This window comes from Oryza sativa, chromosome 4 (genome assembly GCF_034140825.1).
Source record: "Oryza sativa Japonica Group chromosome 4, ASM3414082v1".
In the NCBI taxonomy this organism is placed as follows: domain Eukaryota; kingdom Viridiplantae; phylum Streptophyta; class Magnoliopsida; order Poales; family Poaceae; genus Oryza; species Oryza sativa.
In genome coordinates, this window is record NC_089038.1 from 4236805 (window position 1) to 4263511 (window position 26707).

General features: G+C 48.7%; 1 protein-coding gene and 2 non-coding genes across 3 annotated transcripts; 1 reads left to right on the forward strand and 2 right to left on the reverse strand.

Moving 5' to 3' along the window:
* Positions 1-327: 327 nt before the first annotated feature.
* LOC112938854 (small nucleolar RNA R71) lies at positions 328-434 on the forward strand. Its single transcript, XR_003242174.1, has one exon. It is a non-coding gene; the product is annotated as a small nucleolar RNA R71 (small nucleolar RNA).
* An 11787-nt stretch (positions 435-12221) lies between these two features.
* LOC112938880 (small nucleolar RNA Z256) lies at positions 12222-12315 on the reverse strand. Its single transcript, XR_003242199.1, has one exon. It is a non-coding gene; the product is annotated as a small nucleolar RNA Z256 (small nucleolar RNA).
* Positions 12316-24680: 12365 nt separating this feature from the next.
* On the reverse strand, positions 24681-26166 carry LOC107277201 (uncharacterized). The gene is made up of 2 exons (XM_015778946.3): positions 26029-26166; positions 24681-25927 (listed from the first exon to the last, which is right to left on the reverse strand). Exons 1-2 carry the CDS (start codon positions 26043-26045, stop codon positions 24820-24822), a joined length of 1125 nt encoding a protein of 374 aa, XP_015634432.1. The 5' UTR covers positions 26046-26166; the 3' UTR covers positions 24681-24819.
* Between the last annotated feature and the right edge of the window lie 541 nt (positions 26167-26707).

The window sequence follows — 26707 nt, forward strand, 5'->3', positions numbered from 1 at the left end:
GCAGTCATTCCCAGAATGACCCGTGTTGCCGCAGACCTCACATATGACGTGAGAGTCCAAGGCCTTGACGGTGCCTTGTGGCCGTTTCTCATGGTTGTCCAACAGTTTCATTATGAGGTCCAGCTTGGCAGCAAGTAGTTCCGTCTCCTTGACGGTGTGCATGCCTCGCTGACGGGTCTGGAGTCATTCCTCGCTCCAACCCATATTGGAGACCATCTACTCTGTCAGATCAACAGCTCCTTGAACAGTTTTAGAGAAGAAAGCTCCTCCAGCTGCCGCGTCCAGGTGAGTCCATTGTAAAATTTCTGCAAGATCAGCTAGTCGTCCATCCCATGATGAGGACAGGCGGCCACATATTCTTGTAGACGTTCCCACGCTTCAGGAATAGACTCATCCCTTGTCTCCTAGAAACTTGAAATCCTTCCACGAAGGGCATTGGTTTTGCCCATCGGGAAGAACTTCGAGAGGAATGCCGTAGAGCATTTATCCTAGGTGTTGACAGCAGCACGGTTGGCATAGAACCACTGCTTCGCTCTCCCGAGAAGGGAGAACGGAAACAGTCGTAGCCTGACGGTGTCGGGACTGACGCCCTTGATGGTGTACGTGCTACAAATCTCCAGGAATTGTTGCAGATGAGCGTTGGCATCCTCATTAGGCTTGCCACAGAACGGGCTAGCCTGCGCCATTGTGATGAGGCTGGACTTCAAGTCGAAATCCACGTCTCCCATGTTGATCTGTGGCCCAATGGCCACATTGTCAGCAGAGGGAGCAGTGAACTCATGGAGAGTCTTGCTAGCCATAGTCTTGAAAGTCGGTGGCGCTGGTATGGCTGGTTTCTCTGTCGGTAGAGTTTTCTGCGAAGCAACGACTCGCGGTCTGACGCTCCAGAAGAAAGCTTCCGGATTTTCTTTGAAGTTTTCCGGCAAGTTGAAACCAGTCATGCACTACCCTATTTTCACAACAAAAGTGAAAACAACCAAGGTCTGCAAAGGAAAATGATTATACAGAGGCAAATATAAAATATTAGTTCAAGTAATCTCTATTATGAATCTTCCCCGGCAACGGCGCCAGAAATGCTTGTTGGTATTTCTTAATGACATTACTAGAAATATAATCCCCAGCAACGGCGCCAGAAATGCTTGTTGGTATTTCTTAACTACATTACTAGAAATATAATTCCCAGCAATGGCGCAGAAATACTTCTGGTATATTATGGTTATAGAGTTCATCCGCAAGCGCACGGATATACCATTGTATCATTTCACCCAAGAGTATTCCAAGGGTATCGTATTTATTTTATCCATTGGGAAGATCATGTAGAGATAACTTGACTAATAATTTATATATTGCTTGTGATAATCATATTCTAAGCAAGGGTTAAGACAATCCAAGGGTAGAGTGACACACAAGCATTAACTACTCAATCTCATAATATATTATCTAAGCTAAGTGGAAAGAAAAGAGAAAGATAATCTATTCCTATACTTCTAATATACATAGTATACATGCATCCTAGTTAACTGATATACTAGCTAATACCCTCTTTCCGATGCCCTCCTGGTACTTCGAGAAGCCACCCCTGACTGCCGAGTTCCTTACGACAGCCCGTCATGACCATATAACCGGGGCTAAATACGGAGGAATACCCTCCCCAGGGAATTAACTTAGGATTATATATAGGCACGGAGGAATACCCGTACTGAGCTATCACCAACAGTGGCCCACCTCTCATCCGTAATATATAACCCCAAATAATGATATCCCGTAATCTAGACACCACGTCTAAACTACTAGATACTACTCTAATATCATCGTGATGACATAGAGTAATTGCATAAACAAACATTATACCCGCACCAAAGCATCTCCCAGATAAGCTGGCCGTATATTCAGTATAACAAGAACATAATGTAAAATAGGTACTCATATACTCGGAAAGTATTTCAATACCATAAATGCATTTAGAAGAGTATTCTAATAAAAGTACAAAGCTTACAAAAGAGGAAAGGAAAGCTGCTAGAGCCATACCTGAACTCTTCCGAAGGCTTCCGGACTCCGATTTCTACTCTATTCCTATTCCACCAGCTAGATACTACTAAACTAAGCTTGAGAGAAATGAGAGAGCTAATTGCTTGAGGTGTGTGAGTGAAGTGAGGAGGTGAAGTCCTTATATAGGCAGGTAATGACGGTTGTGACGATTGGAATAGTCGGTAATACCCTGCAACCGTCATTGGGGAGTGATCCACGCCGTTTAGAAGAAACCCTGCATCCAGCGGCGATGAGATGGGTTCGGCCGAATCACCAGGTTCGGCCGAACCTGGGGTCAGCCCAATCCAGCCCAATTTCGGCTGGTGTCCTCCTGCATTGTTCATCTCCGCAGACTTTTGAATTTTGGCCCAATTCATCATGTCAGTTCTGAGTTCTTGGCCCACTTATTCATAAGTCTGGTTCTCGACATCGTCCGATTGATTTATCATTTACGTTCATGTAGATTCTCCTTCACTTTATTGTCATTCTCTGCAAAAGGTTAGTAAACATAATACTAGTGGAATATTATTACTCTAACACATTTATGCATTGCAAGCATCACTAGTTCTCCCCTATTTTGGTAATATTGACCGTCGAAACTGATCGATAACGACCGTCAACAGAGTCGTGCCGGCTAGGTGAAGACTCGGCCTTCAGCTTGCGGTGTAGCCCACAGGCGTATAGAGCCTCCCTATAGGGGTGGTGGAGTTGTGCCGGCTGGTTGAGGACGCAGCCCCCGGCTTGCGGCACATCCCCCAGGCTTGTAGGGCCCGCCTAGGGGCGGTGGAGTCGTGCCGGCCAGGTGAAGAAGCAGCCTCCAGCATGCGGTGCAGCCCCCAGGCATATAGATCCTGTCTAGGGGTGGTGTGGTCATGCCGGCTGGTTAAGGACATAGCCCCCGGCTTGCTGCGCAGCCCCCAGGCGTGTAGGGCCTACCCAGGGGTGGAGGAGTCGTGCCGGCCTGGTGAAGACTCAGCCTCCGGCTTGTGGCGCAGCCCCCAGGCATATAGAGCCTGCCTAGGGTTGGTGGAATCGTGCCGACTGGTTGAGGACGCAGCCCCCGACTTGCGGCGCAGCCCCCAGGCGTATAGAGCTTGCCTAGGGCCAATGGACACAAAGGGTGTGTTTCGAGTTGGAGCCCATGATGAATTGATCAAAGTGTAATGTTTCTTTCATATCACTAAGGAGCTTACACAAAAAACTGACGAAGATGCTCTATGTTCCATGAGTTGGTGATGTCTTCCCCCTCCATGGTCGCTAGTCGGTAGGATCCTGGGCGAATGACGGTGGTGACCCTGTATGGCGCTTCCCACGGTGGCGATAGCTTGTGTTGATCTCTGGTGGTTTGCACTTGGCGCAGGACTAGGTCGCCAACCGAGAATGAGCGGTCGTGAACATTGCGACTATGGGAGCTGCTGATATCGAGCCGACTCATTGATTGCGGCTTCTCGCTCCTCTTCTTGCTGAATGTTGTCTTTCTGTGCCACCTTCTCGGCTTTGCATTCATCATAGTGGCGAACATGGTGAGAGCTGAGTGACAACCCGGTGGGGAGGACTGTTTCTGCTCTGTAGCACAAAAAGCTCGGGGTCTGCACCGTAGCTCGACTTGGTGTAGTACGTGACCACAAAACTGATGGAAGTTCTTGTACCCATTTGCCAGCCTAGGGCTTTAGTGGTCGAAGATCCATGTCTTGATGCCTTGCAACACCATGCCGTTGGCGCGCTCCACTTGGCCATTGCCTGCCGGGTGCACGACGGATGCATAGCAGATTTTGATGCCAAGCTCTTCTTAATATTCTTGGAATACGGAGCCGGTGAACTGAGTGCCATTGTCAGTAATGATACGGTTGGGTACTCCAAAGCGGTAGACTACCCCTTCATGAATTCCTTGGCGTTGGCAGCAGTGATCTTGACGACCTGCTTTGCCTCTATGCATTTACTGAACTTGTCGATGCAGACGAACAAGTGGGTGATTCCACCTGGAGCTTTCTTGAAGGGGCCGACCATATCGAGGCCCCATACTGCGAATGACCAAGAAATTGGGATCGTTTGGAGTTCATTGGCCGGCACGTTGGTGTTGTGGGCGAAGAATTGGCATCCCTTACAGGTGTAGACGACTTTTTTGGCATCTGTGACCACGGTCTGCCAGAAGAATCCTTGACAGTAGGCCTTTCCGAGGAGTGTATTGGAGGCGGCGTGATTGTCGCATATACCCGAGTGGCTCTCGGTCAGCAAGTCTCTCCCTTCTTCTTATCATATTCATTTCATGAGGATCCCCATGGTTCCCCAGAAGTATAATTCGCCATCGACAATGGAGTAGTATTTGGATTGTCTTGAAATTTTCTTGGCGAGGGGTCTGTCAGAGGGCAGAACACCGTCTCTAATGTATGTGGGCAGCGGGACCTGCTAGTCATCAGAGACGGCGAGTACCTGAGGTGTTGTAGTCTTGCCCTTGTCGATGGACGGCTTGCCGAGTCGCTCGAGGAAGACACTGGGTGGGACCGGCTCCCATCTGGATCCAATGCGGGAGAGTGTGTCAGCCTCGGCATTGTCATTCGGCTGATGTGAGTGAGCTCGAGGCCATCGAACTTGTCCTCTAACTTGCGGACCTCCTGGCAATAAGACACCATCTTGTCGTCAGAGCAATGCTAGTCCTTCACTTGGGAGACAACGAGCTGAGAGTCGTCTTTGGTCATTACCCGGCGGATGCCTAGGGCAATGGCGATGCGCAAGCCATGTAGAAGAGCTTCATACTCGGCATCATTGTTGGAAGCAGGGAAGTGGAGCTGGAGGACGTAGCGTAGTTTTTCTCTCTTGGGTGATGTCAACACAGCGCCTGAGCTGGCACCTGACGCCATGAACGATCCGTCGAAAAAGAGCTGCCAGTGCGCCGAGTCAGGCTTGTCGCCCGGCTGCTGTTCTTCCGTCCACTTGGCGATTAAGTCAGCCAGGACCTGAGACTTGATGGCCACCCTTGGTTGAAAAGAGGTGTCGATGGCTATCAACTCAAGTGCCCACTTGGCAATGCCACCGGTGGCCTCCTTGTTGAACGTGATGTCCTTCAGTGGGAGTGTGGTGACGATCGATATTAGATGAGCTTGAAGGTAGTGACTGAGCTTGCAGGCGGTGATGAATATGGCGTACAACATCTTCTGGATTTGAGTGTATCTTGTCTTCGAGTCGGTGAGGACCTCGCTGATGAAGTAGACCGGGCGCTGGATTTTTTGACCAGCACCGTGCTTACCACATGTGTGGTCGCTGCGATATAAAGGAGAATCAGCTCTTGGGGGAGCAGCGCCGTGAGCACTGGTGGGCTGGTGAGGAAACGCTTGAAGTCGTTGAAGGCGGATTGAGCTTCGTCGTTCCAGGTGAAATTGTCAGTCTTCTTGAGCAATTTGAAGAATGGCATGCCGTGCTCGCCCAGCCTTGAAGTGAAGCAACTGAGCGAGGCCATACACCCTGTCTGCTTCTGTAGTTCCCTCTGGTTGGCACGCGGCTACATGGAGTGAATTGCCGCTATTTTTCCTGGGTTGGCATCGATGCCGTGCCTTGAGATCATGAAGCCAAGTAGCTTTCCCGACGACACGCCGAAAGTGCACTTCTCGAGTTTAAGCTTGAACTTGAAGGCGCAAAGGTTGTTGAAGGTTTCCTCCAGGTCGGTGATGAAATCCTCGTGCGCCCGGGTCTTGATGACGACGTCATCGATGTAGGCCTCCACGTTACGCCCGAGCTGGTCGTGTAGGCACCTCTGCATTGTTCATTGGTAGGTTGCTCCAGCGTTCTTGAGCCTGAAGGGTATGGTGATGTAGCAGTAGGCGCCAAACGGCGTGATGAAGGAGGTCTTTATGCAGTCATCCTCTTTGAGGGCGATCTGGTGGTAGCCCGAGTACACGTCGAGGAAGGAGAGCAGCTCGCACCCAGCCGTAGAGACCACTGCCTAGTCAATGTGTGGGAGCCCGAAGGAGTCCTTGGGGCAAGCCCTGTTAAGATCAGTATAATCAACGCACATACACCATTGCTTATTTCTTTTTCTTACAAGAACAGGATTGGCCAACCAATCCGGGTGATACACCTCCTTGATGAAACCAGCAGCTAAGAGTTTTTAAATTTCATCCCTAATTATTTCGTTGCGGTCGACAGCGAAGCGACGAAGACGTTGCTTGATTGGTTTGGCGTCTGGACGCACATGCAAGGCGTGCTTGGCAACTTTCCTTGGGACACTAGGCATGTCAGAAGGCTTCCATGCGAAAATGTCTTTGTTGGCCCAAGGAAGCTGACGAGCGCACTTTCCTATTTGTCGCCCAACCCGGCGCCGATGACCACCGTTTTCTCCAGAGTCAACGGGTCGAGGATGATCTTTTTGGTGGGTGCGTCGCAGGCACCCATGGAGAGTTTTGGTGCTTTTGCCGCTGGGAACTCTGGTTCGCCGGGTGACTTGTTGGCGATGTCAGTGGCGATGGACTGCTGTTGCAGTGAAGCCTTGATGGATTGGGCCTTGTCGCAACTTTCCTTGTCGCACACGAAGGACTGCCTGATGTCAGCCTGAAGTGAGATGATGCTGTTGGGGCTGGCATCTTCAACATGGCATAGACGTACTGAGGGACGGCCATGAATTTTGCCATGGCGGGCCTATCGAAGATGCCTTGGTAGGACGTTTCGAAGTCAGTGACCTCGGAGACCACGTTCTCTGTGCGGAAGTTGTCGAGGTTGCCGAAAGTGACCGGCAGAGTGACTTGTTTGAGTGGGGTCGATGACGTGCCGGGGATAATGGCATCGAAGGGCGATTTTCTCGGGAGCATGGAATATGGCAAACCCTTGTCCCTGATGAAGTTGCATTTATCCCCCTAGTGGGTTTTAGTGATTAATGATGAATAAAGTTAAGGGACTAATGTGTTTATTGAGACATTCAGGTAATTAGTCCCAAGGTGATCTTAGGTGATCAAGAGATGCTTGCAGACCCCTACAGCATTCATTCAAAGCGGATTTGAAGCTCGAAGGTGTCACGACCGGAAATAACCCAGCGGGCGTTCCTTACGTGCGTGTATTATTCCTTGTCCCAGGAGGCAACGTACACCAAAAGTTGATACAATTCAGAGTTTAACAAGCGGAAGCGTAAATAGTTAATTATTACATGGGCGACGAGGGCCCAGCACACTCAAAGACAACGAAAAACAGCGGAAGACTAGGGCGACGACCACAGGCGCTTGACGGCAGGCACGAGCTAAACACCAAAGCCTTCATCATCCAGGAGCTTCTCTTCTGGGTTTGGGAAAAATTGAGTAAGACTAAGTACAACCACCGTACTCAACAAGACACACCCACAAGTGCAATATAAATGCAAAGGAGTACAATGGAGTTATAGTATAGGGGTTAGGGTTTGCAGTAAACAGCATTTAAAAGACTCTTAGTTGCTCAAAGCTAAATTTAAAACACGATCCTAGAACTATTTAGTATTATTAAACAAGGCCGTGAACCCACACGAACCTGCCTTAACCCAAGGCCTACGATGATTCAGACCAAACTGGCAACCCGACCCTGGGTCCCAGCTCGTCCCAAGCCAACCCAGGCCAACCATTCCACATTTTAGTTGTTAAGCAGGTTTTAAGAATTAAAAACACTAACTTGGGTACATTGCTAGGCTTGCCCATAACTGAGGGCGCGGCTATTCGAATAGGTTTTACTCTGATCAGAGGTGTACATCTTTACCCACAAGACACGTCTTCCTCACGTGCAACCACGTGCCACATACCACCACGGCATATGGACGGAAGACATGACATAGTTCCCAACCCATCCTAGCCATTGACAAGAGTACCGACCCAACCCCACCTACGGCCGGAACCTCCGGGACAGGTAGGCAGGACTGAGCCCCTTGCAGCAGGACACCAGCCCTGTGCTATGAGATCTCGACTACCGGGCCGCAGCTCGTGTAGCCTTCATTTATCCTAGAGATGTCCATCGACCCCCGACTTCGTCCATCTCCATCCGTGTACTTTTGTTTATAACCAGACTGAGCCACAAACTAAGCCTTACCCACTAGACATGTGGAAGTACGGTAGTGCTTTGCAACAGAGGCCCGAAGACCGGTCCTTATGTGGCCGAGGTGCTACTATCGAAACCATGCACCCCGAGCCCAGCCTAAAACCATTTTGAGGGTTTTGAATAGAGGGGGAGGTGTGCATCCAATTCCACAATAATCCAACCATTCCAATATGTTCAAGTGATATGAATATTACCAAAGTCTAAAGTTATAAAAACCACCTAATGTTGTCCTATTAATCAGCGAAGCATCTACCTAAATTCTTACTAGGGGAACCATGAGTAGAGTGCCCACTAGCTAGGGTTTTGTTTATTCTAGGGTGAACAAGGTAATAATAACAATAACAATAATAAGGTCATAACAAAGGTAAATAGGCATGGCTAAATAAAACAGTGATAACGCGGGAATTTAAATAAAGCGATAATGCATTAATTTAAATCAAAATAATTTCACAAAGTGGGATCCAATATGTTCAAAGATGATGTGACTTGCCTTGCTCGCTTTCCCAAACGCCGGCTTCAACCTCCACGAAGAGCGGATCTTCCGAAGCTGCAGCATCTACACGACCAACGGAAAAGAAAAGGGCTTTTACTATAGTAAACTCCATATAACAAGCAGGAACAAAGCACAAAAATGGGTTCTTGACTTGTTAAGGAAAAATTAGAGACTTGAACGGTCCAATTCCGAGTTCAAATGGCCAAGTTATGGCCATTTGAAGTTTATATGCTCTTTTAATGAACATTTTCGAATTTCTTCATTTAAATTTTAATCAAAAAGAGATTTATTGCGTCAGCCGGGGGAGAGGGCGCGCGGACCGGGTCCATGGGAGTGGGACCCACGCGGCAGCCTCACGGTCCACGGTGGACCGGGTGCACCCGGCTCACACCGGCCGGCGCCGTGGGCCCCACGCGTCAGCCGCACCCGAGGGAGCGGGCGGCTGACGGCCGGGCCCCACGCGGCAGCCGCTAGGCGCGCCAGGAGGCCGGCGGGAGGCGGCGCGCCCGCGCCCCTATGATCGCCGGCGGCGGCCATAGGCACGGCGGAGCGGCGACCGAGAGAGGGGAGGGAAAGGGGGAAACGAAGCGGCAGTCCACGGCTCACCTCGGGTCGACGGCGACGACGGAAACGGCGACCGGAGCGGAGGATGGCGGCGGCACGGCTCGGGTGGACGGGGTCGACGGTGCTCCGGCGGTCGGCGACCGAAACGGAGAGGTGGACGAGGTCGGCGAGGATGCGGCGAAGCCGAAGGAGGCGGCGCCGAGGTGGGAGGGGGTCCGGGGCGACGACGGCGGCGGACCGGTGCTCGGCGGCGACGGCGGAGAGAGAGAGCGACGGCGCGAGCTCGAATCCGGCGAGGAGGAAGGGCGGCAAGAGGCGGAAACGGACTGGAGAAGCGCGGGGAGGGTTTAAATAGGGTTGGAAGGGGGAGAGGGCGGCCGGCGGGGAAGGAATAGGCGCGGGAGGTCCGGCCGCCATCAATGGCGCCGGCGAGATTTGTGGGGGCAAATCCGCCCGTTTGAATGAGGGAGAGAGAAGGAAAAATGGGGGGAAAGGGGGAGGGGATCCCGGGGAATAATTCCCCCTACTTGCACACGGGGACGGCGGGATGCAGCGGAATCGGCGGCGGCGGCGGCGCTTGGCGCGGGTGGGGCGGCGGGAGCGGCGGGAGGAAGGGGATGACGGGTGGGCCCCACCCGTCAGCGAGGGTGGCGGGCGGGCCCGCCCGTCAGCGGCGCGCTCGCGGGGAGGAGGCCGAGTGGGCCGCGGAGAGAGGAGAGAGAGGGGGAGGGAGATGGGCCGAGGCGGCCCAAGAGGGGGAGGGAGGGTTTTTAGGGTTTTTCTTTTTATAAAATCATTTCAACTTTGTTTATTTCTTATTAATTATTATTTGTGCTCTGAAAATTCCACTAAAATTTATTTACACATTTTAGGCTTTTAGGAAATATACAAAAAACCTCCAAGCCTTAATTGACTTTTAACTTTGCACATTTTAATTTTTGAAGGCTTTCACAAGGATTTTAATTATTCTAGGCATAATTTAAAGGGTATATTTTAGGGTCGTTTTGGGACGCGACAGAAGGTCAATAGGTTAGTTTAATTTTTGAAATCGAGTTTTAGGAAAAACCGTACTATTAAGAGGAGTTTCAAGTGTGGTTTTGAGATATAAAAAGTGCTCTTAGTGGGTTCCTAGTGATAAAAAATTTTCTGGAGACATTTTTCAAATAGGTCCAGTCCGGATAGAGAAGGCTGGCCGGAAGTTCCGGGTCCAGGGACTAGGTGTGAAAAAATGCGAGTAACGGCTAGATGACGTCACCTAGCCGTTATATATATCTAGATCGCACCCAGCTTACTTTTTGGCCATTTTCACTTCAGTTCTTTCACACCCTAGGTTGTTTTAGCCTCTCCCAAGATCCCTTTGCTTCCTCCACTCAAATCTAGAGCCTTTCTTGTGAGATTGTCAGAATAGATGAGAGTGTAGGAGTGATTTGGAGATGCTTTGAAGACTAGGTGTGGTTGAGCACTTTGGATATCTTGTGGGCTGTCACTTGGGGCTTATTACTCTTGGAGATCATCTCCTAGACGGTTAGGTGTCGCCTGCGAGCTTCCAAAGATCTTGTGGATATCCCGGGAAAGTTTGTGAAGGTTTTCCTCACCTCCGCAAGGAAACAAGGTAAATGAGTAAAGATTCTTTTGCTGAGATTTCAGAGGTTCTCCTCGGTAGAGCAACTTGCACTTGTGGTCTTTTCTAGAAGGATTTGTGAGTTGGATCTTGGTGGTCACTCAAATTCTAGAAAATGACCTAGGAGTGTTGAGTTGAAGGCCAAGGACTTCTTCTGGATTCTTCGCACAGGTGAGGCAAGGGGTTAATCGAGAGCCGGCTATTGGGAGCACCTCAACGGAGAGTAGGATCGAAAGATCCGAACTTCGGGAAAAAATCGCCCTTGTCTTCTCTGTGATGATTCTGTGCATGCTGCTGTGATTGTGTATCTGCTCTGTCTTCCTGTAGTTTATTTCGTGCAATTTAGTTTAAGTGTCTGCTAATTTACAGGTTTTTCTGTTGCTCGGAAGTTCCGGTGTTTAGAACACCAGAAGTTCCGGACAGTCTGAGCAGACTGGAACGTCCGGTGTTCCACAACCGGAAGTTCCGGTCCTGCTGAATTTTACCGCTGCAATTTGTTTGTGAATTTCAGGAAAGCGTATTCAACCCCCCTCCTCTAGGCTACATCTTTGCGTGTTCACCTGAAAGTTTTGGAGAATAGGATGTTAAGGGCACTGCCGCCATCGATGAGCACCCTCTTGAGCCGCACTCCTTCCACGGATCGGGTCGAGGATGAGTGGGTAGCGCCCCGGGTGAGGCACATGGTCGGGGTGATCGGACCGATCAAAAGTGATGGGGGTCTCGGTCCACCTTAAGTATTGCGGCGTGTCGGAGACAGTGATGGGGGTCTCGGTCCACCTTAAGTATTGCTTGCGGCGGGATTCATATGCGTCAGGGCCGCCATAGATGTGGTTGTGCTCGGCATGGGGACTCGGGAAGGTGGGCGAATTGGCCTTGCCATCGTCTTGAGGGTTGTCGCGTGGCTTTCCCCCCGAGTTACCCTTGTCGGCGAGCTGCTAGGGGTATTGCGTGACTAGCCAGCAGGTTTTGGCAGCGTGCTTGAGCTCAGGGTGTTACGGGCATGGGCCGTCCATCATCTTGTCGAAGTCGTCCTTCTTTGGTTGGCAGAATTTGCGCTGGCTGCCACTACACTCGACGGCATTGACCTCCTCCTCACTCTTGCACTTGAACGGCCTATTGCGGGAGGAGTCGTTGTCACGGTGAGGCTGGTACGGCGGCCTCTTCTTGATTTGTGAGTAGACCACGAGCTCGGAGTTGGCATCTTTGTTGGTGCAGTCGAACATTTGGCGAACGGTGAGGGCGGCGCTTCCGCCAAGTGAAGTCTTGCAGGCCCACCACTTGATGAAGTCTTCGTTCTTGCAGCCTTGATGAAAGGCAGTCATCACTTCCTTGTCAGCAACGTGGGGAATGGTATTGCGCCACTCCGTGAAGCGGCGGATGTAGTCGAAGAAGCTCTCGCCGTCACCCTAGATGATCTGGTATAGATCCTACTGAGTACCCGGGTGAGGAAAGGTACCCTGGAAGTTGGCGATGAACTAGGCCTTCAATTCGGACCAGCTGTTAATGGTGTACTTCAGGAGTCCTATCAGCCATGCTCGGGTTGCTATAGTCAACATGACCGGCAAATAGTTTGCCATGACCAGCTAGTCGCAACCGGCAGCTTGGATGGTGGTGGAGTAGACGGTGAGCCATGCGCTGGGGTCCGTCTTGTTGTCATATTTGTCAATCCCCATGGGCTTGAAGTTGGCCGGCCATCTGACTCGGCGTAGGTTGTTTGTGATGGCCGGGATGCCCTCAGCACCGTCATCGCGATGCAAGAGGGGATCCGGCGAGTGGTCGCGGTAATCATGGTATGGTCGGTGGACAACGATGCAGCTGTCGGCTTGGATGTCGGCATGGCGGCAGCCGGTGTCGAGGTCATCCTCGTTTATCCGTAGCTGCTCGGCGTCACGGAGCTGGCAACACTCATTCATGACGTTGCGGAGATCGGCGTCTAGCTTCGATCTTGTCGCGCAAATCACTTGTGCGCAGACTTGGGCGCGAGCTTCCTGCTTGGGACGCCTCGATGTGCTTTGACCCGGCATGTTGCTGTTGGGATGGTCTGTTGCTGGAAGAACCGCCAACGATGGAGGCAGTCGGCGCTACCTCAGCGTGCTGGAAGGTGGCCGCCTCCACCATGGCTCTCACCTGAGCGATAGTGGTGTTGATGGCCGGGTCGTTTGGGACCTGGATGTTGTCGAGGAGGGCCTTGGCGGTGATCTTGTTGTTCTGAGGCATGGTGAATACATCACGCTCTCCCAGCTTGGTCTGGAGGATAGCGTCTTGGGCGGCGCAACCACGTTGTCGCAGCTCGTTCAAGCGCCGGTTGAGGTTGGATGCGGCGCTCCTCCTCTCCTCATCCGTCTCCTGAAAGGCGATGAAGATCTCTTGGGGCCGACGGCTTGAGGTCGGCGTGTTGTTGGAGCTCTCCGAGATCGAGTCGGATCTCTGAGTCACAAGGAACTCGACCCAGCGGGATCTGAGTTCCCGGGGCAGCCGGGGGCGGTTGCGTTTGGAGCGGCCATGGTGTCCCGGATGTCGCGGGGGTGGTGAGGTGTCACGCCCAGAAATTCACGAACCAGAATTTCTAAGCTGAATGTGTATTAAACCCCTGTCCAGGACCAGCCAGGGTACACAAACGACAATTATTGACATACAGATCCATGTCTTACAAAAATATAAAAGATTACAAATGCAGCGGAAAAGGTAAAGCGAGCTGAGCCTGAAGACTTGACTCCTGCAGCGGGCGATTCCATTCCACAGGCAACCCTTGACGGCAGCGACGAAACCAACCTCTTCAAGACATCTCCAACTGAGAAGAACTTCAACTCTGGTGAGGGGGAAAAGAGAGCAAGACTGAGTACTACCCACTATACTCAGCAAGTCATACCGGAAGAGGGGGTATGATGCAGGGTATATCCAAGGGAGGCTAAAGGTTCTTTTGCATAAAGCCGGCATTTCAAAGCAGTAGTTGAAAGCAGTAAAACAGTAGTAGTAATTAATCCATATTAACCAATCACTGTCCAACGTTACACCACGTTGCAACAGGCCCAAACCACCACCTGAACTAACCAGTTCCAAAAGCTAACTAGGGTGAAACTACTCACGGTGAATCTGGTCGACCGCCCCTAACCGCGGGCACGGCTATTCGAATAGTTTTACTCTGATCAGAGGTGTACAACTGTACCCACAAGACACAGCCCCACGACACGTTCCCGTGCGCCGACATGCCACCACGACATACCGGAAAGAGGCCGTGACAGGACCGTTCGCATAACCCTCTCTAACCGATCGCACCACACCTTAGGGTTCGCCCCCGTCCCCAGCAGGCAACGGGCAGCCCCCCCTTTCGTGCCACGGTGAATCCGGAAGCCGATCAACCGGACACCCCGGACGACCCAACTCCATCACGCCCACCCTCGCCTGGGTACGTCGGCTAGAGAAAAGCTACACTACAAGCCCAGCCGTTGCCCACGCTGGCTTGTGGTAAGTACGATAAGTTCTTCCAGGGCATCCCGCGAACCGGTCCTTAATCGCCATGGGCACGTCTAGCAAAACCATGCACCCACAGCCCACCATGTAGTGTATTTTAATTAACCAACACCATTGCGGTGGCACTAATCCAAAGCTATTGCTAATAATCAAAGTCTATGCTTTAATGTGACCCCCTTCTGTGCACTAGTTGAACTAAGCATGGCTAAGCATCTCCTAAACCAACATCTAGTCATTTTAATACCCAAGTTATCAATGGCGTAAGGGAAACAACATATAGCTGAGTAATAGGACCCATCCCACATGATATTGTAAAACAATGCAATATTTAATAAAAATGCGGGATATTTGTAAATTGGGTACAATATGATCAATTGTATTGCATGACTTGCCTTGCTCTCGCACTGATGAGACCACAGCAACGTCTTCGAGAATCCGCGAATCGATGAAACGGCCGAAATCTACGCGACAAACAAAGCACACAAGCAAAACATGCTATAAGACTACTGAAACAGAGAGCAAAGCCATTTTTAATGGATTCTATACATTTTTATGAATTTACTGAGACTTGAATGGACTTAATCGGAGCTCGGATGAATTAGTTATGATTTTTAGAAGATTCTCTGTGTTTTTACTATTAAAGAAAAGCCTTAATCAATTTATTGCGCAATATTGCCCCAGGGCTGACGTCAGCAAGGGGTGGGGCGGCGCCGACATGCGGGCCCCACTGGTCAGCGGCACTAAGAGAGGGAGAGGGGGCGGCTGGCAGGCGGGCCCACTGGGCAGTGTCACAAAAAAGGGGGGGGGAAGACGGCCTGGCTCGGCTCGGCTTCAAGCCGGCCGGCCGGTTATGGCGAGGGCGGCGGCGCGCGCACGGAGGCAGCGGCGTAGCAAAGAGGGAGAGAGGAAGGGGCCCCGGTGCTCACCAAGGAGTCCGGCCGACGCGGAGGGAGGCGACGGCTAACGGCGACGAGGAGCGACCGGCGAACCCTGATGGACGACGGACGGGAAGCGGGAGGACCTAGAGAGAAGGTTGGGAGGGGTTAGAGAGAGGGAGGTGGTCCATGGCGCACGACATAGCCGATCGAAGGCGGCGGCAATGGTGGAAGCTCACCGGAGTGCGAGGAGATGCGAGCTCCGGCAATGGAATTGGACGGGAGAACAGCGGACGATGTGGACCTCGGGATGGCGGACGCGGCGGCGCCGATGGCGGGGTGCGGCGGCGACCCTAGCAGCTGCTAGAGGCGGCCGGAGCGGTGGAGATGGCGGCGGCGGGTGGGTGCACAGTGCTAGGGCGATAGGGAGCTCGGGAGCGGACGGCGAAAGAGGGAAAAAGGTGGACAGAGGCGCGGTGGTCGGTTATATAGAGGTGGGGAGGCCGGACGTGGCCGGGAGCGGTGGTTCCGCGGCGACGACGTGGAGAGGTGGAGGAGGAGAGAGAGGGGGAGAGGATTCAAATCGAATCCCGTCCGTGCGGGCGCGCGCGCGGACGGGAGAGGGCAGGGCGTGGGGCGGCGACGTGGGGACGTGTGGGCGCGGAGTGGGGCGCGGATGCGGAGGAAGCGGCGGCGTGGGCGGCGGTTTCAGCGGCGGATGGTGGCAGCTGCCGGAGGTTAGGGACGACCGACAGGTGGGCCCCACCTGTCGGCGCTCGGGAGGAGAGGGGAGGTGGGATGGACTTCGGGGAGGGGAGGTGAAGCGGGCCGGCACGGGAGGGAATGGGCCGGGCCCAAGAGAAGGAAAAAGGAGGGAAAAGAAAAGAAGAAAGGATTTTCCAGGGATTTATATATTGCACATGCTCATTTTTAATTGGTTAAAATTATTTCCAATGCTCTGAAAATTCCACTAAAAATCCTGTTAGCATATTTTGACATGTAGAATCCAAGAAAAATTCCACATGCCGATTCCGATGATTATTTGCATTTATTAACTAGGGATTCATCTCTAGGTTAAATTAAACAATTTCTTCGGGCGATTTATTTTATGAATTTAGAGCAAGGGAGGGGAACTTCAGGGCGTGACATGAGGCGATCGGACAGTCATCGACGGGGTTGCCGGCCTGAAGTGCCCTTGCGGCGGTGGCGGCGAAGTTGCTGACTCCGAACAGCATCCGCGGTGGGGTTGTCGGCGGCAGGAAATCTGGCAAAGTTGGCCTGAGAACGCCGGCGCTGGTAGCGGTGAAGTCGAGGCTGCCGAAGGAGAACTTGGTTCCTGCAAGGAAGCGATGGGCCATGACTGGCCCGGCGTCATGGCCAGACGACACCGGGACTTACCTGACCGAGCTTGTCGGAGTTGTCGGCAGCGAAGTCGAATGCGCCGAAGGAAAATTGGGTTGCGGTGGGGAAAGTGGTGGTATTCGCGATCTCAACGCCGATGAATGCCATCTCCACGTTGAAAATGATCAAGCACCCCCTACCTGGCATTCCAACTGTCGATTTCTTGGATCGGCAATATATTTTATGGGGTGTGCTAGATCAAGGAAAGATGGTGACACAGATGATTATCCTGGTTCAGGCCCTCGGGATGAGGTAATACCCTACGTCCAGTGTGGAGGATTATCTCAGTGTCCAGTGGAAAAATGGTCAAAAAAGTCTTCTTTAGGATTGCCGCCGGCACCCTTTATATAGACCTAAGGCAGCCGACGCCAATCATGGCCCAGTATCACTTATAATCCGGGTACTTGCCAATTGTTACAAGACAAGGGATATGTTGCCTTATCCCTTACTGCCTACCATACATACAACGCATGCCGTACAGAGGAATGGGCTCGCGGCCCACCCTAGACGATGTGGTCCCAACCAAACCGTGAGGTACCCAGGTACCACATACCCCACATTTTCCATTTTTCATTTGTTTTTTTCACCAACACTGGGTTTGTCAACCATTCTGGATGCATGACTTCTCTTATAACTTTTTCTTTTACCAGCTTCTCAAGTTCAACTTTCGTGGCCTACTGCCTATCTGATGACATTTTTCTCAGTTTTTGCTTTTTCGGTTTGTACTCTAGTTTGATTTCTAAATTGTGTTCAATCGAGCTTCTATCTACTCCTTGTAACTCCTCTGGTGACTAGGCAAATACATCCATATTGTCCTTTACAACCTTCAAAATCTCTTCTTTAACATGTCTTTCCAAGTTCTCACCCAGCAGAATGTATTTTCTAGGATCGTGTTCATCCAATTGTACTTTCCTTGTTTTTCCTTCAGGGATTGTTTTTTCCATTTTTGAGTATTCTCCATGTTTCTGATCAACTACATGTACTCCGTTCACATTTGGTGTTCCCTGGAGTTCGAACTTTCTTGCTGCTAGTTGGCCACCTCAAATTGTTATTACTCCTCTTGGTCCTGGAAGTGTCATGCATATGTAGTTGTGATGTATTATTGCTTCGAAAACATTGATTGTTGACCTTCGAAGTATTGCATTGTAATGATATGGCATATCGACCACATCAGACACTATTTCCTCCTTTCTCATATTATCACTTTTACCAAACACTACCTGCAAAGATATTTTCCCAATTGCATATACTTTTTGTCCACCAAACCTTGTAAGGGTACTCCTGCATTGGTCAACTTGTCTTCTGGTATTTGCATTTTCTTGAATGCGTCATAAAAAGCACATATGCTAAACTTCCTCCATCAATCAACACTCTTTGCACTTCACACAGTGCTATTTCCACCAAGACTACCAAAGGATCTTGATGTGGAAAAAAACACTCCCACTGCATCTTCTAGGCCAAAAGAGATCACTGTGTTTGAGTAAGCTGGTGGATTTGACTGATGGCTTGTTCCCACATGATTTATTTGTCTTATCATTGTCTTTTAGACTTAATGCTCAATGATGAGCCCCCTGTTATTGCATTGATCACCCTTTTTAGTGCTTCCTCAATTGCTTCTATTTTCATGACTTGTGGTGCTTCTATAGCATTCTGCCCTCGTTGGTCACGAGCTCCTTCATACTTGTTCTCATATTGGCTGATTTGTTTTTCTAACAGTAAGTCATTTGCCTGCATTCTTTTGTAGAATGGCCTCATGGACAATGTATTTGGCAAAACTTTCTATAGCATTTTTCTGTAGAATGGCCTCCTGGACCATGTGTTCGACAGAATTTGTTGTATTCTATTTGATTTTCTCTTCCTTTGCCTCTTGCATTGTTCTATCATCTTCCTCTTTCTCTGCCAGAATTCCACCATTGGCCTCAACCTCGTCCGGATTGCCCCCAATGATTTCTTCCTCTTCGGGAGTTTTCCCATTTGTATTTTCCTTTTCCATCCTATTGGAAAAATCCTTCTCCATTGCTTTAGCCATCTCCAAGGAAGTTTACTTATTTTTCCTATTCATGCTTGTAGTCTTGTTTGAACTTTTTCCATGGCTTGTCAGAATTTTCTCCCTTTTGTTCATCCCCCTGGGAAACTTGCTTGTTCTTTGGTTGCTTCTTACCCAACAAAGCTGCTTCTTCGGCTTGTAGTCTCAGCTCGTCTTCTTCTCCTCTTGTAAAACTCTCAATATTTTCAAACAAGTCTTTTGTTGTTTTTGACCTATTTCTTACAAGATAAAAATGCAGAGGTCCGGGTTACAAAGCCCTTTTTACCGCTGCTATAAGCATTTCATCATCTACTTGTTTTATCTGGCATCTTACTCTTGAAAATTTTACAATGAAACTCCTCAAAGTCTCACCTAGCAGCTGTTTCATAGCATACAAATTATCTACCTCTTTTGGTTCTTCATATGCCCCAATGAATCCTGCACGAAAAGTATCTCTCATGTGCTCCCATGAGTAGATTGTCATGGGGGGAATTGTACCATGACAATGCCATTCCTTCTAACATGATTGGAAGAATTTTGGCTTTTGCCGTGTTATCTCCTCTTGCTGCTTCAATTGCTGTTTTATATACTCGCAGGTACTTATTGGGATTTGTATCTCTATTGTATTTTGTGATGTTTGATATTTTGAAGTGTACTGACTAGGGTGCCATTTGTAGGTTTTGACTAAAGGGGCTTTTGGTATCTATTGCTTGTGTTGGCTGAAAATAGGGTTGTGTTGATGGAAATTGAACCACTTGGTTTGGGATTTGGCCTGTGTACTGCCTGGTGTTTGGGTTGGGCATTTGCAGTATGTAGCATTGTTCATATGTTGCGTCTGGTTGCTATATATGAAAAGGGAAAAAACATGAGGGTGCTGATTAGACTTTTGGATTGTCTGGGTATGTGGTGCTTGCACATGTGGAATATTGGTTTGAGATGTTTGAATTTGGGGTATTTGGATCAGGGGGATTTGCACTTGTGGTATATGGCTTTGTGGAATTTGCACATGAGGTATATGGTTTTGTGGAATTTGCACATGAGGTGAATGGGTTTGGGGAATTTGCATGTCAGGCATGTGGGTTTGGGGGTTTTGGATTTAGGGAAGTTGAGTTTGAGGGATTTGGATTTGATGAAGTTGAGTTTGTGGACTTTGGGTTCGAGGAAGTTGAGTTTGAGGGATTTGGGTTTGGTGAAACTGAGTTTGAGGGTTTTGGGTTTGGGAAGTTTCTTGTGTTGTTATGGTAGTTTGGTTATTTTCTGTTTGAACATTCCTTCCCTGAGTGTTTCCCTCTTGAGTGTTTTCTTCTTGAGTGTTTTCCTCTACTTGATCTGGTCGAGTTACACTAGTCCATTGTTTCTGTCTGGCCACCTGATCCACCTGTCCCCATTGCTTGATTATGCAAAGCCTGTAGCCTTTGCAATTCTTTTTGCAACTCATCATGCTGTTCTCGGCTCACCATGACAGCCCCTTGTGCTTATACCATTTCAGCAAGTTCTACCTCACTTGGAGATGTCCTCCTCGTTTCCTCCCTTGTTGGGTCAGTGATTCTTTCCTCATGTCCTGTTCTATTCACCTCAACTTCGGTGGCCGTGCTCACAAAAGTGTCCTTGTATCGAACAGGCCCGGTCTTTTGCCATTGAGAACATCGCATTTACTGTTCAAGCCCACTCCTTGGAGACTTTACGTCCCCACGGACAGCGCCACTGTTGTGACCTTAGGCCACGGATAAGTTCAGGGATAGGAGAGAAAGTACGTTTCCCCCGCCTATCCTAAGAATGAGCTCGAACACAAAATACACGGTATTAGCAATTGATATTTCTCTATTAAATTATATCTTGTCTTGCTACAGGATTTTGGCCGGCTTATATATCCCACAGCCGTACATGTTAGGTTACAATCTTACCCCTATATCTCTTGTGAGCTTACCATAATGCCCTTGCCATGTCAGCAACCCTAGGGGCATTTTGAAGGTGTTTATGGTCTTTTGGTGCCAGCTGGCAGTGGTGGTTGAGTGTAGTCCCCATGCAATCTTTTTATGGTATCTTCCTTGCTCATGTAGTGTTTTCCCTCAAGTTCCGCGGTTGAACATCTTTTCCATCTTCAGAGTTCAAACACTCCTTTTCACCTGCTAGGCTCTTGGAATTTACCTGTCACAAGTAAAAGTCCACTCAAGCGGGATAAGCTGCTCAAGTGTCACAAAATCATTCGAATGGAACTTTACCAGTCGGATAGTATTTTTCCCAATTACAAGTCTTTTCCAAGTTGGACAATTAGGATTCTCAAGACCTCATTTCCCTCGGTGTTTTGACCGAATGGGGAGGATGGTGTTTACCCCTTGCTACAACACTCAAGTCTCCAAAATATGTAAGTTCATCTAGAGTCAAAAATCCAAATTAATCTAAAACAATTCATTTGTGGTGAAATCAATAATTCAAATTCAGGTGAAATATTTGAATTCCTAAAATTCAAAAGTCCAAAGCTACAGCACTACAATTCCATTCAAATTCCAATCCCAACCATTTTGCAGATTAGCCCCTCCATCTTCTCTTTTCCTTTCCTTCCTTTTCTTTTCTTTTCTAGCTGGTACTGTTCATTGCCCAGTACCTATTCGACCTGGGCCTACAACCTTCCAGGCCGAAGCCGCAGTACCAGCAGAACATGCCCAGCCCGTGCGCTCCTCTTAGGTGCATCGCGACCCTAGCCAACCATGCCCCTCTCTATGCACCCAACCCATCCCTGATCCCACGCGTGCCCGCATTGCGTCCATGCCACGTGCGCCGCTTCCATGTGCTGCATCACGCCATGCCACACCACGACAAAATCTGCGCTCTCTCGTTCCGGTTTCTATCCGGGTGACACGGCGCAATGCCGCTCCATCGTCACCTCTATCGCGTAGACTGGCAACCCTAGCCCAACGCCATCACCCATAGCACATCATACGTCACCTTGCCACCGAAGGATAATGGCCACCATGACTTACCATCGTCACCATGTTGCGCCGCATCCACTAGGTAGAACCATGCATCCCTAGCCGAGCCCTGCATCCCTTCGCCGCGTCTCCACGCCTAGCCACAACACAGTCCGTCGCCATCGCCGTGACTCCACGCAGCGCATACGTCCCATCACCCCGCGTCACGCCCGGTGGGTAAAATGACGCATCTCCTTGCCGGCTAGCTTCGAGACCTGCACCCCTACCACCGCCATAATTCTGATTGATCCCTAAATCCCCGAGAGTGTGAATTGGAGATCTAGGTCTCGTCAACCTCGGATTCACTCTTATCAATTCGCCAATGCAAGCCAACTCACTTCTCTCCCCTATTTATACCATCCCTGAGCTCGGCCTTATCGATCCCTCTTCTTCCTCAAAGAAACCGTGTGGGGCGCCGCCTAGCCATGGGTCGAACACCTGCGAGGTGTGGGCTGCACCGCCACTGCAAGACACGTTGGTGGAGTTGGAGGTTGGAGGGGGTGGAAGCAGGGTCCTGCCACTGTCGCTGCGGTTGGAGGAGGCCAGGAGCCGTTGGACGCCAAGGACCAGGCGCGGAACACCATTGGGCGTTGCTGCCGCTATCTGCCTCTGCACCATCCGCACTGCACCACGAGCCGCCGCACTTCGCCATTGCTTCACTCCGTGGGAAGCCCTCGCGCCCGACGCGACCCCCTAGTGACCTAGAAACCAGCGGCACCTCAATTTGAGGCACCTGCTGCCATAGCCTTACCGGCCGGGCTGCCATTGTACCGCCGCCGAGCTCCCCTCGTGTGGGATCGTCCATAGAGAGAATAAGCCCCATTATTGTGAAATCGTCACCTATAGGGACCCTAGAACGTGTACGAGGAACCGGCTGCAAGCCTACGGTAGCTTCTGTCGTGCATGGCCGAGCTCGTCGTGATCTCAGTGCCAGTCTGATCCGCCGCACCGTGCCCCGTGAAGCCGCCCTGCGTCGTCGGCAGCGGCGGTGGGCCGTAGAGGTGTGCCACCGCCCGTCCCACCGTGGCGCCAACCGCGCATGACGCACCTGCTCCGCTCGGTTGCGAGTGTGAGGAGGAAGAAGAAGGGGAAAAAAGAGAGAGAAAGGTGGCTCCCACACGTAGATTAGCGCACAGTAACCACCTTGTTAATTGCGGATAAGTGAGTCTATGATTAGTTTGTGTTGCTTTATGTTAAATTGGTGTGTTTTAGTGGTTTCATTAGATTGTGAATGCTTTTGAATGATTTGGTGTAATAATTGGCTGTACCTCAGTGAGAAAAGGCCAGAAGAAATTCTATTATAAAAAAAAAATGATGCGTGGGTCCACGTGATTAAAAATCTAACTAAAATCAGTTATACGTGTACAGTCTATGACATGTGGTACCCATCAGTGATTAAAGGGCCGGTTTTGACCCTTGGTCAACCAGGGCCGTTCCCACCTGTCATTGGGTCCACATAATTTTCCTTAGAGAAATAATTTGGTAAATCAAATAATAAAACCATTGACCCCACCTGTCAGTGGCTCATAAGGATTTCCTTTAGAGAAATAAATCGGCAGAAAAGGAATAAAAACTCCTGGTCCCACCAGTCTGCCACTATAGGTTATGGATAATGTTTCGGAATAACAATAAATCAATTAGTAACAGTGCTGTTTCGCAATTATTGAAATTAATTCAAAATTGGATCTTCAAATAATCATAACATTTTCATTTTAGCTCCGATTTGAGTGAAACTTGAACCTAAATTCATAAAAATTCATGAGATTCACAACGGTATATAATTCATTATTTAATAAAATATATTTTATATTTATAAAATGACTAATATCAAATGATTAAATAATGGTTGACCTAAAAATGTGGTAATAAATAAAATTTATATTGTACAGTAAACTATGTAGGGGAATATTTGTCTTTGACCTGTTTTATCACGATGGAAACCATGTAAACTAATTAGAAGTTTTGTTTCAAATAATTAAAGCATAGGAAATACTAAATGTTATTGTTTTTCTATGACCCTATATGTAGTTAGATCCATGACTTATAAATTATCTAAATAAATTTTAGCCTTATAATTGTGTAAATAAAATAGGAAAACACATAGATCAACCCTAAGCTTGCTTAGGAGAAATAATAACAGAACTAGTGTGATTAAATCACCTACACAAAATTAATTAACGACATCCTATATAATAGTATATGTTTAAGTTGGTAATCAACCCTTATGTTAATAGACAGTAACCACCGCATGAACCCACCTAGATCACATATATTGTACGGCTTGTAGTAAGAAGCACATGTTTAATAAATAACAAAACCTTAATATATTCTTGAACATGTCAAACTTAGGATAAATTGATACATTTATATGTTAACAGATATTGATAAACCGTGGCATCTCATGCATAATTTTAGCTTTAGATCATTCGTGAATAAAACTATAACATATGATGATCCCTCAACTGAAAAGGACACTAACCTACCCTACAGAGCATGGTAATTCATTAGAACAGTTATACAGTAATATTTGTAGGGCCATGCCTAGATAATCCATCCTATTAAAACTACTGTAATGATTAAATTATCTACTGAGCCTTGGTGAACCTCCTGTAAGGCATCACCATTTAATTTAGATCAAGGCTAGTTTAACCATGAAGTCCCCATAGCCCATAGTTAAACAAACCTATGCTAACAGCATGAGCCTATTGATTGCTGGTTAGCCCAAATTAAAACACTATGGCAACTTAAAATATTAATCCTTAGATTCTAGTTGCCTTTGCTTCCTAAGTTGCCTAGCTACCAAGAAACCTTAGCCCATACCATGGTGGAATCCATTAGCAAGCCAAAGTAGTATGAGCAGCCCAAGGTATGTTTGCACATATTTGATTGTTGTTTGAATATTGGTTTTTCTTGCATATTATAGAATATGTTTATCGGTTAGTCATGAGGCAACATGTGTAACATCCACGAGGTGGAGGTTGATCAAGATTATATAAGAATAAGGACTATCCTGAGGATCCCAAATGCGAAATTAATTTGTTTACAAATAAATTTGCATGCAATGATGAATATCCTGCTTGTTATTATGCCATGCCTTTGACTATTGTTTATATTAAACAAGTGAGAGAACCATGCATATCTAATTAAAAAGATAAATTTGTTCCACATATTATAATAAGCAATCTCACAATTAAATCCATTCCAAAGCACCAATTTATTTTAATTTTTTAACACAATAGAGACATGAAGCGGCACCAGAAGGGGACATAGCCACCAAAAGGTGCCGGACCATCCAGAGAGACATAAATTTTCCACTGAAAACATCTTGGCTAAATATTCTCCTTGAGCCTCTCAACCCCTGCTTCCGAAGCCTCCAACCAAAGCTTATCATTGTCACGCTTCACGAAATCCATGGCAGCCTGGATTTCCTTCACTTCCCCCCTTAAGGTCTCCTGATTGCTTCTGGATTTTGCCTTTTTTGCCTCGACCAACACATCTAATTCCATTTTAAGCCTCTCGACCCCTGCTTCAAACATGCTATTTTTCTGCTCTGCAGTCAAAACCTCCAACTGAATCTTATCATTTTCACCCTTTCTCAAATCCTTGCTGCTATGATTTTCCTCCACCTTCATCTTATGGTCTTCCAATTCTTTCATGATTTCTGCCTCGTCAGAATCAAATGCATTTGTAGATGTCTCTTTTGCCTCCACCAATTCCATCCGTGACCAAAGCCTATCATTTTCAATTAGAACCTTACTATAATAAGCCTCCAATTCCTGATTCTTCGCTAGAGCTGCCTCTAGCTCAGACTCCAAAGATGCTGCCCTTGCATCCATCTCTGCCTTGTGAACCCCAAGGACCCTCAATTCCTCCACCTTATCCTTAATTTGCTTCTCTGCTACTTGTTGGTATGTATCTGCAGCATCCATGACCACCAAAACTGCCTTTCTCGCATCCTTCAGGTCCTCCACCATTGCCTTAATTTGCTTCTTTGCTACTTCTTGGTACGCATCAGCAGCGTTCATTAACAGCAGGCCTGTCTTCCTCGTGTTCGCCAATTCCTCTTCCTTTGTCCTAATTTGCCTATCTGCTACATGTTGGTACGTATCGGCAGCATTCATGAACAGCAGACCCGCTTTCCTCGTGTCCTCCCGTTGCTTCACTAGCACAGCAGACAGTTTGGTGTTTTGGTGCTCCAACTCCCGCACCCTGTACTCCAGTGTGGAGGACACATAAGCCGCTCTTCTCTTCTCATTGGACAGCTCAGTGTTTTCATTCACCAACCTCCGCACCCTGCTCTCTAGGTAACTCTTCTCATTGGACAGCTCAGTGTTTTCATTCACCAACCACCGCACCCTGCTCTCCAGGTTACTCTTCTCTTGGGACAGTCTATTGTTTTTGCGCTCCAACTCATACGGACCATCCTCCCAAGAATATCTATCCGCATCAGAGAAGAGAGATGGGATTATGCTGCGTACGTGCACAGGAATTGACTCGATTTGAAATAAATAAAATGATGTCTTGGCCCACTCGAATACCTCCAGTACCATGGCATGTTGTAGAGAGTTGGAGCAGAGGTCGATGACAAATTGCAGCCGCTGTTGTCACGCACTCGTCGGAGGTCGAAGACGTCTGCCCATGCCGATGGAATGAAGTTTCCTTGGGGTGTGTGTATATATATATAGGGAAGAGGCAAAAGTGGGACGGGTGGAAGGCATTGAGTGCCTGTGAAGAAGAGGATGGAGTGTCAACGAGGAAGAGAAAAAGAAGCAGAGGAGGGAAGGCATGGAGTACTGGTGAAGAGGAAGGATGGACTGCTGGTGAAGCGAAGACTGAATTCTCGGAGGACGTAAGTCTTTCTGTTAGGGAAATTTCTGCACGACACCGCCAGTTACCTGCCTCTTGCGCTGCATCTATGAATGGATGAAAATATAGTTTGGCATGGTTACCTGCTGTTTTCTTTTTATTTGTTCTTTATTATGGCCTTGGACATACTTCTTTATAGCCTCGGACTATTATCCATGAACGTTTTGTTCGGCAAATTAATGTTAATGACAGCAGTCCGAAATTTTCTTCATAGCTGACATCGTTATACAAGTCTGTTGATGCGAAAACACGAGGCCTGCGAGATCTGCTTAGCTCCAGTGTAGGTCCAAAGGTTGGTGAGGTGCAGACGTGCCAGTCAGTTTAATCCTACAACTGACAAGATATGTAACC